This window comes from Littorina saxatilis, linkage group LG16 (genome assembly GCF_037325665.1).
Source record: "Littorina saxatilis isolate snail1 linkage group LG16, US_GU_Lsax_2.0, whole genome shotgun sequence".
NCBI classification, from domain to species: domain Eukaryota; kingdom Metazoa; phylum Mollusca; class Gastropoda; order Littorinimorpha; family Littorinidae; genus Littorina; species Littorina saxatilis.
In genome coordinates, this window is record NC_090260.1 from 11989454 (window position 1) to 12004033 (window position 14580).

Below are 14580 nucleotides of genomic sequence, written 5' to 3' on the forward strand. Positions count from 1 at the left end.
TCAATACATTTTGTCTCTTGCTTTCTTAGTTGAAGCTCATGTCCATCTTTTACTGTAACATTCATACGCGCTTCTTCAACTGTCTAAAATGGATATATCTAACAAAATGCACCGAAAATTGCATGTCACAATTGTGGTTTCCACTATATCTCATGAATGTGTTTCGACTGTCACTTTTCAGTTTACAAAATGTGATTGCACCACTCTTTTTGAGCGCAATAAATTGTAATTCAAGAAACAGACCCTGCAACTAATTATTGTTGCAACAAATGATTTTTTTCCATCCATGTTTTTAAACGATGCTCAGTCGCAACAAAAGAAACTAAAAAAAGGGACATTGTCCTGAGAATGACCCATAGTAATAAACATATCTAACATATTATTTGAAACGGTTGAAATATATCGAATTAATCAACATAACGTGTACAACATTGTCATCAATTTCACATCGATTTTAAATTGATTTTTAAATTGATAATTTACAAAAATGTTGGGTTTTTTGGGTGTGTGTTTCTGTGTAGCCGTGTCGCTTTGAGCCCAGCGAGCGGTAGGTTAGCAAGCTGCCAGAGCGCAGAGAGAGAGCAGCGCGCGCTATAGAATAGGCCTATAATATTAATAATAATCTGTGCAGTTTTTTCTGCGGTTCTTAGAAAAAAAAGTTTTGTTTTGCTTTACAGTGGCCATTCCAACATCGTGTCTGTGCCGCAAAGCATCAATCGACAATTGGCACCAAAACGCTATGAGTCATTGACTCATTGGCCCCCTCAGATTAAATTTCAATGGGCCATGATTTCATTGATCATTTATATAACTTGAAGAACACCGCCACGTTCATTTGTCTGGCACACTTGATTTGGGGCCACCCCTCACGTTAACATTCTGAGTAGGATTACTGTCCTGACTCATGTTTTGGTACTTTTTAGTTCGCGCGGCATCCGATATAGTGCACTGCTAGTGTGGTGGCGCATTGATGCCGAAAATCGATGTACCATTCAACTCATGGCAATAGTTTTTGATGGATCAGTTTCAATTTATATACGTCAGTGGCATAGGGCACGCGAGTAGACTGATCCATGCATTGAAAATCAATTTGACAGGAAAATCAGACAACGTAGTCTTATCTAGCAGCACACCACACTCACAGCATGAACCTGATACATGTAACATGATTTGTAATATGCTTTTTGATTGATTTATTTTTTTCAGAATTCCAACAGTATTCAACACGCCAGCTGTTCTTCCAGAAATAGGTGAGGAGCACGAGTCAGAAATATTACCCCGAACACTATCTTTGATACCGGTAGGACCGAGAGATAAAAACGTGGGACAGAAAAAAAAGAAAAAAAAATTGATCCTAAAATTAAGACAGTCCTAAGTCCGTCGTGCAACTCTCTGCTGGGGACATGATATTTTTAACTTGCATGCAAAGCAAAAGAGAGTCTATGTACTGATCCTAGTTGTCCGTCTGTCTGTAAAAACTTTTAACGTTGGATCTTTCTCAGACAACAACTTGTTTGTCGCTCTTTGTGCCGTCACAAGTACTAATGACTCGGTTACATGTTTCAGTGAGGAAAGCCAGAGTCATCCTCCGATGAGCCAAAATCAGAGTCGGTCTGCTGCGAGCCAGCCTGCTGCAAACCAGTCTGGGTCGAGTCAATCCAGTCCAAAGCGTGGTGTGAAGAGACGACTCATCACCCAAGACGATTCTTCTGATGAGGAGGGTGATAATGATACAGATCCATTCCACCTTCTGTCTGATGACGAGGGAACCAAGGTTTCAGACAATGAGAAGGTATTTGTGCTTTTAATTTGTAAATGTAAATGCCTAGGTTTTTTTTCTTTCTTTTAGATATGGCATAGAAATGTCCTAAGTAATAATAATAATATGTGCAGCTTTTTTCTGCGGTTCTTAGAAAAAACGTTTTGTATCAGGTTCATGCTGCGAGTGTGGTGTGCTGCTAGATAAGACTACGTTGTCTGATTTTCATGTCAAATTGATTTTCAATGCATGGATCAGTCTACTCGCAGGCCCTGTGTCACTGACGTATATAAATTCAAACTGCTCCATCAAAAACTATTGCCATGAGTTGAGTGCTCCAGTCAAAAGGTGGGTGAGGTGGGGGGAGGGGGAAGGGGGCTTCTACTGGAAGAGTTGTATCTTGATGCCAAAAATCGATGTACCATTCAACTCATTGCAATAGTTTTTGATGGATCCATGTAACATGATTTGTAATATGCTTTTTGATTGATTTATTTTTTTCAGAATTCCAAACCGCAAACAGTGAGCCAATCCAGTCCAAAGCGTTTTCAGAATTCCAACAGTATTCAACACGCCAGCTGTTCTTCTTCCAGAAATAGGTGAGGAGCACGAGTCAGAAATATTACCCCAAACACTATCTTTGCTAAGGTCCTGCAGCGAGTTGCACGACGGACTTAGGACTGTCCTAATTTTAGGACTATAAAAATGGACACGCTTTTCTTGGTTAACAGTAAAGAAAACGTTATTATAAGTCGACCACAGTGGCTTTTAGGCACTTTGAACAATGCCAGCAGCAAGCACAGGTACGAACAGATTAAATCCTACCGGTAGGACCGAGAGAAAAAACCGATCCTAAAATTAAGACAGTCCTAAGTCCGTCGTGCAACTCGCTGCTGGGGACATGATATTTTTAACTTGCCTGCAAAGCAAAAGAGAGTCTATGTACTGACCCTAGTTGTCCGTCTGTCTGTAAAAACTTTTAACGTTGGATCTTTCTCAGACACTATTAAAAGTCTATCAACACCCATTGTGACATGCTAGTGTATGATCACAAGACCTCAAAACACCTTTAATTGGGGAAGCCTTTCGAACTTGTGATGCCAACAACTTGTTTGTCGCTCTTTGTGCCGTCCCAAGTACTTATGACTCGGTTACACGTTTCAGTGAGGGAAGTCAGAGTCATCCTCCGTTGAGCCAAAATCACAGTCGGTCTGCTCCGAGCCAGCCTGCTGCAAGCCAGTCTGGGTCGAGCCAATCCAGTCCAAAGCGTGGTGTGAAGAGACGACTCATCATCCAAGACGATTCTTCTGATGAGGAGGGTGATAATGATACAGATCCATTCCACCTTCTGTCTGATGACGAGGGAACCAAGGTTTCAGACAATGAGAAGGTATGTGTGCTTTTAATTTGTAAATGTAAATGCCTAGGTTTTTTTCTTTCTTTTAGATATGGCATAGAAATGTCCTAAGTAATAATAATAATATGTGCAGCTTTTTTCTGCGGTTCTTAGAAAAAACGTTTTGTATCAGGTTCATGCTGCGAGTGTGGTGTGCTGCTAGATAAGACTACGTTGTCTGATTTTCATGTCAAATTGATTTTCAATGCATGACTCGCAGGCCCTGTGTCACTGACGTATATAAATTCAAACTGCTCCATCAAAAACTATTGCCATGAGTTGAGTGCTCCAGTCAAAAGGTGGGTGAGGTGGGGGGAGGGGGGAGGGGGCTTCTACTGGAAGAGTTGTATCTTGATGCCAAAAATCGATGTACCATTCAACTCATTGCAATAGTTTTTGATGGATCCATGTAACATGATTTGTAATATGCTTTTTGATTGATTTATTTTTTTCAGAATTCCAAACCGCAAACAGTGAGCCAATCCAGTCCAAAGCGTTTTCAGAATTCCAACAGTATTCAACACGCCAGCTGTTCTTCTTCCAGAAATAGGTGAGGAGCACGAGTCAGAAATATTACCCCAAACACTATCTTTGCTAAGGTCCTGCAGCGAGTTGCACGACGGACTTAGGACTGTCCTAATTTTAGGACTATAAAAATGGACACACTTTTCTTGGTTAACAGTAAAGAAAACGTTATTATAAGTCGACCACAGTGGCTTTTAGGCACTTTGAACAATGCCAGCAGCAAGCACAGGTACGAACAGATTAAATCCTACCGGTAGGACCGAGAGAAAAAACCGATCCTAAAATTAAGACAGTCCTAAGTCCGTCGTGCAACTCGCTGCTGGGGACATGATATTTTTAACTTGCCTGCAAAGCAAAAGAGAGTCTATGTACTGACCCTAGTTGTCCGTCTGTCTGTAAAAACGTTTAACGTTGGATCTTTCTCAGACACTATTAAAAGTCTATCAACACCCAATGTGACATGCTAGTGTATGATCACAAGACCTCAAAACACCTTTAATTGGGGAAGCCTTTCGAACTTGTGATGCCAACAACTTGTTTGTCGCTCTTTGTGCCGTCCCAAGTACTTATGACTCGGTTACACGTTTCAGTGAGGGAAGTCAGAGTCATCCTCCGTTGAGCCAAAATCACAGTCGGTCTGCTCCGAGCCAGCCTGCTGCAAGCCAGTCTGGGTCGAGTCAATCCAGTCCAAAGCGTGGTGTGAAGAGACGACTCATCATCCAAGACGATTCTTCTGATGAGGAGGGTGATAATGATACAGATCCATTCCACCTTCTGTCTGATGACGAGGGAACCAAGGTTTCAGACAATGAGAAGGTATGTGTGCTTTTAATTTGTAAATGTAAATGCCTAGGTTTTTTTCTTTCTTTTAGATATGGCATAGAAATGTCCTAAGTAATAATAATAATATGTGCAGCTTTTTTCTGCGGTTCTTAGAAAAAACGTTTTGTATCAGGTTCATGCTGCGAGTGTGGTGTGCTGCTAGATAAGACTACGTTGTCTGATTTTCATGTCAAATTGATTTTCAATGCATGACTCGCAGGCCCTGTGTCACTGACGTATATAAATTCAAACTGCTCCATCAAAAACTATTGCCATGAGTTGAGTGCTCCAGTCAAAAGGTGGGTGAGGTGGGGGGAGGGGGGAGGGGGCTTCTACTGGAAGAGTTGTATCTTGATGCCAAAAATCGATGTATCATTCAACTCATTGCAATAGTTTTTGATGGATCCATGTAACATGATTTGTAATATGCTTTTTGATTGATTTATTTTTTTCAGAATTCCAAACCGCAAACAGTGAGCCAATCCAGTCCAAAGCGTTTTCAGAATTCCAACAGTATTCAACACGCCAGCTGTTCTTCTTCCAGAAATAGGTGAGGAGCACGAGTCAGAAATATTACCCCAAACACTATCTTTGCTAAGGTCCTGCAGCGAGTTGCACGACGGACTTAGGACTGTCCTAATTTTAGGACTATAAAAATGGACACGCTTTTCTTGGTTAACAGTAAAGAAAACGTTATTATAAGTCGACCACAGTGGCTTTTAGGCACTTTGAACAATGCCAGCAGCAAGCACAGGTACGAACAGATTAAATCCTACCGGTAGGACCGAGGGAAAAAAACGATCCTAAAATTAAGACAGTCCTAAGTCCGTCTTGCAACTCGCTGCTGGGTACATGATATTTTTAACTTGCCTGCAAAGCAAAAGAGAGTCTATGTACTGACCCTAGTTGTCCGTCTGTCTGTAAAAACTTTTAACGTTGGATCTTTCTCAGACACTATTAAAAGTCTATCAACACCCAATGTGACATGCTAGTGTATGATCACAAGACCTCAAAACACCTTTAATTGGGGAAGCCTTTCGAACTTGTGATGCCAACAACTTGTTTGTCGCTCTTTGTGCCGTCCCAAGTACTTATGACTCGGTTACACGTTTCAGTGAGGGAAGTCAGAGTCATCCTCCGTTGAGCCAAAATCACAGTCGGTCTGCTCCGAGCCAGCCTGCTGCAAGCCAGTCTGGGTCGAGCCAATCCAGTCCAAAGCGTGGTGTGAAGAGACGACTCATCATCCAAGACGATTCTTCTGATGAGGAGGGTGATAATGATACCGATCCATTCCACCTTCTGTCTGATGACGAGGGAACCAAGGTTTCAGACAATGAGAAGGTATGTGTGCTTTTAATTTGTAAATGCCTAGGTTTTTTTTTTTCTTTTAGATATGGCATATAAATGTCCTAAGAATTAATAATAATATGTGCAGCTTATTTTTTGCGGTTCTTAGAAAAAACGTTTTGTTTTGCTTTACAGTGGCCATTCTGGTTCGCCACCAACATTTTGTCTGTGCCGCAAAGCATCAATCGACAATTGGCACCAAAACGCTATGGGTCATTGACTCATTAGCCCCGTCAGATTAAATTTCAATGGGCCATGATTTCATTGGTCATTTTTATAACTTGAAGAACACCGCCACGTTCATTTGTCTGGCACACTTGATTTGGGGCCACCCCTCACGTTAACATTCTGAGTAGGATTTTCGGTTTCGGTACTTTTTAGTTCGGGCGGCATCCAATTTAGTGCATTGCTAGTGTGGTGGCGCATTGATAATAATAATATAATAATAAGGAGATTTATATCGCGCTCATATCTCACCGCAAGGCGACTCAAGGCGCACTCGTACACATTTATACACATGCTCACGCAAGGCTTTCACTCCAACAATCAACCAAAAACCAACCATAACAACAAACACATTAGGAAAAAGCGGGGGGAGTGGTGCCGAGCCACACATCACTACGGACATCCCCGGGGGGGGTGGGGTGGCAAGCCAGACATCATTACCTCACCCCCGGGAGGGGTTGTTGGGGGGGGGGGAGAGGGGGTGCCGAGCCAGACATCACTCTACGGACACCCCCGGGAGGGATGGGTGGGGGGGGGTGGGAGAGGGGGTGCCGAGCCAGACATCACTAAGGACACCCCCGGGAGGGATGGGTGGGGGAGGGGTGCTGAGCCAAGCATCACATCGGGCACCACCGGGGTCCCTGGGAGGGCCAATAGTAGGGCCAAAAGTGCTCCAGTCAGGGTTTTGGGGAGGGGGGGGGGGGGGGGGGGGTACTGGAAGAGTTGTGTCTTGATGCCGAAAATCGATGTACCATTCAACTCATGGCAATAGTTTTTGATGGGTCAGTTTGAATTTATATACGTCAGTGGCATAGGGCGCGCGAGTAGACTGATCCATGCATTGAAAATCAATTTGACATGAAAATCAGACAACGTAGTCTTATCTAGCAGCACACCACACTCACAGCATGAACCTGATACATGTAACATGATTTGTAATATGCTTTTTGATTGATTTATTTTTTTTAGAATTCCAAACCGCAAACAGCGAGCCAATCCAGTCCAAAGCGTGGTGTGAAGAGACGACTCGTCATCCAAGACGATTCTTCTGATGAGGAGGGTGATAATAATACCAATCCATTCCACCTTCTGTCTGATGACGAGGGAACCAAGGTTTCAGACAATGAGAAGGTATGTGTGCTTTTAATTTGTAAATGTAAATGCCTAGGTTTTTTTCTTCTTTTACATTAGGCATATAAATGTCCTTAATAATAATAATATGTGCAGTTTTTTCTGCGATTCTTAGAAAAAAACGTTTTGTTTTGCTTTACAGTGGCCATTCTGGTTCGCCAACAACATCTTGTCTGTGCCGCAAAGCATCAATCGACAATTGGCACCAAAACGCTATGGGTCATTGACTCATTGGCCCCCTCAGATTACATTTCTATGGGCCATGATTTCGTTAGTCATTTATATATCTTGAAGAACACCGCACGTTCATTTGTCTGGCACACTTGATTTGGGGCCACCCCTCACGTTAACATTCTGAGTAGGATTACTGTCCAGACTCATGTTTTGGTACTTTTTAGTTCGCGCGGCATCCGATATAGTGCACTGCTAGTGTGGTGGCGCATTGATGCCGAAAATCGATGTACCATTCAACTCATGGCAATAGTTTTTGATGGATCAGTTTCAATTTATATAAGTCAGTGACAGGGCGCGCGAGTAGACTGATCCATGCATTGAAAATCAATTTGACATGAAAATCAGACAACGTAGTCTTATCTAGCAGCACACCACACTCACAGCATGAACCTGATACATGTAACATGATTTGTAATATGCTTTTTGATTGATTTATTTTTTTCAGAATTCCAACAGTATTCAACACGCCAGCTGTTCTTCCAGAAATAGGTGAGGAGCATGAGTCAGAAATATTACCCCGAACACCTCTTGTAAATACTGTACAGTCATGTAAATATCTTGTACAGTCATGTCGGTTGTCGGCTTGTCTGTCGATTGACTGTGTTGTTGTTTCTGGTACGTGCTGAAGCGTGCGCATGCGGATGAAAGGTGAGTTATTGTAGGCTGCGCTAGCAGTCTATGTATATGAGATAGACGCATTATAAATATCCTAATTATTATTATTATTATTGACTCACATGCGAAGCAAAAGTGAGTCTATGTACTCGCCCGTGTCGTCCGTCCGGGCGGGCGGGCGTAGAAAACTTTAAAATGTTGGACTTTTCTCGGACACTACTAAACCTAGAAACACCAAATCTGGCATGATGGTGTATGCTGACAAGGCCTGAAGAAACATACATTGTCACTTGACCTTGCATCAAGGTCAAGGTCACAGGGGCGTTAAATGTTGTCTCAAAAACAGTCATTTATCACATTTTCTCAATTTTCTCCCATGTTATTGTAGTGCACTTGAAAACGGTGAAAATTTGATATAAGGAAAACGGTCAAATTGACATGTTGCTCACACATTTTTATCAGTAAACTTTTGTGTATGGAATTTCTTTGATGAATGTGATAGTATTAAAAAGACCAAATAAAAAATAATGGTTTAGAATAATAAATAAAATTATTTCAGTGTGAACAGCAGATTCATGAACCATAAGCCTAATACAGAGACATATTATGTCACTATGACCTCACTTCCTGTCAATATGGCCGCTTTCCTTGCTCTGTTGGATTTCAAAATGAAATGAAATCAGGATTTAGAAGATATTTACCAGCCCCTTAGCTTTATTCATTATTGTAAAAGCATGTGAGACGTGTGGGCCTTGCCCTTCTTGTTATTATTATAATTTGAATTTTTTTCCAGGTGTTCTACTTCCAGCAGTAGATGTTCACCATCAGCATCAGCTGTTTCCGACAGCTGTAACACAGATTCTGATGAGAGTACAGAGTATCCAGCCTTACAAAAAGCAAATGTGGGGAAGGAGGTTGGTAAAGGGTCCAAAAAGCATTGTTGTATGTATTGTGAAAAGTTCAATACCAAAATGTCTACACACTTGCAGAGGGTACACAAAGATGAGGTACAGGTTGCCCAAATCCTAGCACTGAAAAAAGGTGACCCCAAACGCAGACAGGCATTCATTCAACTGCAGGATCAAGGAGACTTTAATCACAACGTGCGAGTGCTATCCAATAAACAGAAGGGTTCTCAGGAAGCAAATTTAATTCTAAAGTACCAACAACAAAAGAGCAACAGAGCCCAGTCTGACTATTTGGCTTGTCCACACTGCAAAGCATTGTATCAAAAACACTTTTTGTCCAGACATGAAACACGCTGTGCACAGAAAGTTGATGGGAAAAAAATGAAGAGGGGACAGTGTTCCTTTGTAGGACGGATGCTGCTGCCATTGCCTGAAAACGTGAGTGAAGGCTTCTTCAAGGCAGTGATTGCAAGAATGAGAGATGACGACATTGCCAGGATCGTCAAGGGGGATTCTCTCATATTGAAGTATGGTGAAAGAGTTTTCATGAGAAGAGACACTGAAGAACATACTTCAGCTCAAGTCAGTTCACGTCTTCGAGAACTCGCCAGGCTTGTTCAGGTTTTGAGACAGAACACACACATGAACATTTCCAGACTGTCGCAGGCTTTGGATCCTGAACATTTCGATGTTTTGATAGCAGCCGTTCGCAGTCTTGGCCAATACAGTGGTTCTTCCAACATGTGCAAGAAAGGGTCATTAGTGTTGAAAGTGGGGCACAGTTTGAGGAAATGCAATCAGATTGCCAGAGCTGAGGCAATAAAAAACAACGACAAGGAGTCTTTGGACAAAAGCCAGAGATTTGAATCTCTTTTTGAAAGTGATTGGTTTGATCGTGTATCAGCATCTGCAAACCAGTCTGTCCAGCGGGCAAGAATGAACAAACCGAAACTGCTACCCTCATTGGACGACGTGGAAAAGGTGAATCTCCTGGTGGAGAAAGATCTCAAATCTGAAGATTATCCAGTTTTGGCCAAAGCAGTTCTGGTCAGTGTCACGGTGTTCAACCGCAAGCGTGGGGGTGAAGTTCAACGGATGAAAGTTAAAGACTTTGAGAAGGTTAGGAATTCAAAAATGTCGACTCCTGATCCTCTTGTACTCCAGAACCTGACAGCCTCAGAAAAAAAGCTGGTGAAAGTGTTGCATCGTGTGGAGATCAGGGGCAAGTTTAACAGGCCGGTGCCAATTCTGTTGACGCCACTGATGGTAGAGAGCATCAAGCGACTGCTTGCTATTCGAGGACTGCTGGGGTTAGTCAGTCAATACCTTTTTGTCTCAGAATCAGGAGAAAAACCGTATCGGGGGACAAAGGCTATCAAAGACTATGCTGTCAAAGCCAAGGTCTCAGATACATGTCTTTTCACTGCCACACATTTGCGCAAACAGCTGGCAACGCTCAGCCAAGCAATGGCAATTTCGAAATTCAATCAGGATCAGTTGGCCACATTTTTAGGCCATGACATTCGGGTGCACAGGGGCATATATCGCCAACCGCTTGAAGTCATTGAAAAATCGAAAGTCGCAAGTTTCCTGTTCAGAGTGAACAAAGGGATATCTGTGAATCTGAAGGATTTGCCTAGCAATGAAGACGAAGACATTGATGTTGACAGTTCAGATTCGGAAGAAGAGAAATCAATTGAGGGCAGCAAACAGAAATCACAAGAAGATTCTCAGACTTGCAACAAACGAGTTTCTCCACAGGGCAGTCAGAAAAAAACCTTGCAGATTGAACGACGGTACACAAAGAAAACAAGGCGCACAGTCCAAAAAAGAAGGGACTGGACAAAAGAAGAAAAAAATGCTGTCCACAGGCAGCTTGCCCACTGCATCACCATGAATCGTATCCCAAAGAAAGAAGATGCTGAGTCCGCTTTGGAGGCAGAGCCAGTGGCACTCAGGCACCGATCCTGGAAAGACATTAAGTACTGGGTTTACAACTATTTGAAGACAAACTGAGTGCAAGGACTCCCTCTCCACAAATACTCCTGCAGACCGTTTAGACCAGTACAAACCGTAGTGACCCTCCAAATACAGTGAATCTCGCTTATAAGAGCCCCAGCTTTCAAGAGCCCTCCCGGATCCCGCTTATAAGAGCCAAAGGGGCTGGGACTTTTCTTCTTTGGCATGCTCATTTCCTCCCGCTTACAATACAATACAAAACAATAAACTTTATTAATCTCTAAAAGAGAAATTACGTTGCTGAGCTTTTTTGCTTGCCCTCCGCTTATAGGAGTCGTTTATTGGACGGATGTGGCTCTTGTAAGCGGGATCCACTGTAGCACCAACAAGCAAGTTTTTGTTAGCAACGAAGGATGTTACTTATCAGGCCTGATATTGTCCGCATTTTGACCTGTTTTCGACCTCGGTTTACCTTCTGGACTATGTATAAAAGTGACACCTGATGCACAAGTAAGAAGTCATTCAATTTATTCCAAAGTATGTGTTCAGGTACGACGTTTTGACAGTTGTGGGATTCCTAAGACGACCAACTTAACTCTTAACAGTTCTCGGGTTTTGGGGTTTTCCCTTTACGTGTTATCACTTGCATACTTCAAAGCCAAACTTGAACCGCAAGAATAGAAGAAAAACTAACAAAATATATACTGTTTGAAAGAATATTGAATACTGAATTCAAAACATAAAAACATGAAACCGAAAAGTTGAAATCACATGTTTCATTCTATTAAAACAATGCAAAATCTGGTGGCGATTTCCTGCCTTTTTCTCTGTTGGCTGAACATCACTATGAAGGAATTTTTTTCATTATCACACAATTTCTCTTATTTTCTTATCATATGTCTGCTCTTATGTGTCCTTGACAATCTGCATTTACATTTTTTAGAATTTTACTGTAAATAATTAAACTAAACCGTTACGCGCTAACCTTCAACCCTCGGTCTTTTTTTCGATAGCGGACAGCTTTTAGGCTAAGAGAGCCACAGCAGGTGCCCGAAATTAACGAAACTTACACAGGCTAGTCTAGAAATGGTTCAAGGTGACTGAGGGGGTGAAACATAGAACGTTCTATTGCGCATATGGCGTAGAAAATAAATTAATGCGCCCTCCAAGTTATCTGTCAACACTGAATCATCAGTCACATAGGGCACCTTGCAAAAAGTTCTATACTCATCTTATCTTTGGACAGATTATCACCAAAAGTGAACTGCTGACCACTAATACATTGTTTGAGGCGACCGTATCGCCAAAACCTCCCAGGTTGTTCATCTTTTTAAGAAACATAGCATTAGTCACAAAGGCATGGACATCAATATCACGGCAACTAATTCAATGCGTTAGTGACGTCAGAAAAAAAAGCACAGCACATGTAATTACAATGTAAACTTTTAGTTCTTGCTACAATGGTTCCTCAGAAGGTCAAGCTTGAAACTGGTAACATTAGAATTGTACTAAAGTGCACCAGTTTTGAAACAGAAGCCTCTGAAGTACCATCGAATGTCTATATACGATGCCTTACTGAGTGAACTGGTAAGAGTTAAGGGGACGGGGGAGGCTCAGGTCTAAATCAGTAGTTTACTGGTAAAAGTTAGTGTTTATGATAAGTATGACTGTGCAGGTAGTACTTGGCGCAAAAAAATCAGTACATGTCTTGGTGAAAGCTACCGTTACTATGGAAACATTGACTGCTGTAATAAGAGGCATCTTTTATTGTTGCAGCATAAAACATCCATACATACATCCATAATATAATTTCTCGCTATCCCACTACTCCTGGAACGTTTGCCACCTTTGCATACTCTAAAAATTAAGTATCCTCCCAACTGGTACGCTTGGAATCCACACACGTTGCAAGAAATTAGTATTTTAACATTTTCAAACGTAGTAAGGCTCTTGACACTAATATTAGACCCTCTCCCTTCTAACCAAACAGACGTAATCGTTTTGGTTTTGAATCCACTGAACCGCAGGTGTACAAACATCGTGTAGCAAGCAAAAAAATGTTGTTAGTGAAAAAAGATTTATTTATTGTGGCATACCCTTTGGGGTTGTTGTTTTTTTGCCACCAAAAATGTTGGAAGTACACTGGCCTGTGCATGACCACAGCTCGTCATACGTCAATAAACAAGTGTATTTCTTTTTTGTCGGCCTGTGTATTTCTTTTTTTTGTCGGCCTGTACCTTCCCAGCGAGTCTCATGAAAGTGGCATACAGACAGAACAACACCTAGACACTGCTTTACAAGAATACACAGTCACTTTATTTCAATTGAAAATAAGGCCGACAGTACACATTTTTAAAAATAGTAAAACAAGACAACTGCACAGTGTGAGTCAAAGTTATACTGAAAAGTTACACTAAATGGCACAGGACGACCACTAAAACTACCCAGCAAAATAACCTTGTCATTAGGCAAAGTACAGTCTACAAACGTGGATCAATACACATCAATCACATAAATCTAAGACACAGTGACATTTAATTGGTCACTATAACGGAGACTGGTGTAATAATACATCAAATTTCAATGATTATGCCTGATATTGCATGAGCTTCAAGACAATGCACCACTTTTCTTTAAAACATTTACTTCTAAAAGTCATTTTGGATTAAATTTTCATACCTGTAATTAAATAATAAATAAATACATGTGTGTGAAGAAAATATGTCCGCAATTTTGAAAATGCCTGTCTGTAAAACTAAAAAGTGAAAAAAATTGAAATTGTTCCTCAGCTTTGTCGTACCCTGCACACACACACACAATCCTTACACAAGCATCTTTTTTCCCCCGGCGCTGTTCATGGTGATGCAGTGTGCTACGGGGGAAAGGTGCACATTTAATGATGTACTAATTGTGTGTACATGTATGGATATGAGTGTGTGGCCTGTTCTATGGACCGGAGTTTTGTAAACGTGGTTGTGGGGTTAGCAAATGTTTGACTATTGGTACTATTATTAATCAGGGACGTATATCACAGGGTCTGATATACGTCCCTGTATTAGTACAGTGCTTTTCGTCTGCTGCTATTTGTTGATAGTACTGTGTATGTGGATGGCACTGTGCGGTCTGTTCCCAGCTGAAAAAAATGAAAAAGTATTGTATTGTGGTTTTTGCTGGTTCTTGAGTTTTTAATATTGTTGAAATGTATCATGGACTTCTTGCGCAAAGATTTTTTTTTTTTTTTTTTTGTGGGGGGGGGGGGGGGGGGGGGGATTCTTGGCAGGATGCTTGTGGTTTGTCATACAGTTGCGAAATAAGACAGGGGTGGGGGTGTTGAGGGTTGTAAGGATGCTTTATGAACTGTTATCAGTTTTATGTGATTATTATTATTGTCTTCTGTTGTGGTATTGTATTATTAAGTATTACTACATGTATTGTTTGGTGCTTTTTGTATTACTGTACTGCTTTGCGGCGTTTACCGTACATCATTTTTTTAAGCTTAGAAGACAGGCATTAGTGGGCTTGAATGTGTGCTTGAGTGCGCGAGCATATGGATTTCCATTTGGATGTGTAAGTGGGAAGAGTATGTCGACTGAAGATGGACATATGTTATACGGATGTTACTCTGATCTCCCTCTCTGTCCTCTTCTCATCAGATCTAG

At 41.5% G+C, this 14580-nt stretch overlaps 1 protein-coding gene across 1 annotated transcript in view; it reads left to right on the plus strand.

Moving 5' to 3' along the window:
• LOC138950408 (uncharacterized protein DDB_G0283697-like) overlaps positions 1-13683 on the plus strand; it is a 15453-nt gene extending 1770 nt beyond the window's left edge. The window contains exons 3-13 of the mRNA XM_070322147.1: positions 1207-1250; positions 1567-1792; positions 2264-2358; positions 2924-3149; positions 3611-3705; positions 4271-4496; positions 4958-5052; positions 5618-5843; positions 7044-7205; positions 7885-7928; positions 8848-13683. Coding sequence (XP_070178248.1) covers positions 1207-1250; positions 1567-1792; positions 2264-2358; positions 2924-3149; positions 3611-3705; positions 4271-4496; positions 4958-5052; positions 5618-5843; positions 7044-7205; positions 7885-7928; positions 8848-10978 — 3570 coding nt within the window. The 3' untranslated portion in view covers positions 10979-13683. The remainder of the gene's footprint in view (positions 1-1206; positions 1251-1566; positions 1793-2263; positions 2359-2923; positions 3150-3610; positions 3706-4270; positions 4497-4957; positions 5053-5617; positions 5844-7043; positions 7206-7884; positions 7929-8847) is intronic.
• The last annotated feature ends 897 nt before the right edge of the window (positions 13684-14580 follow it).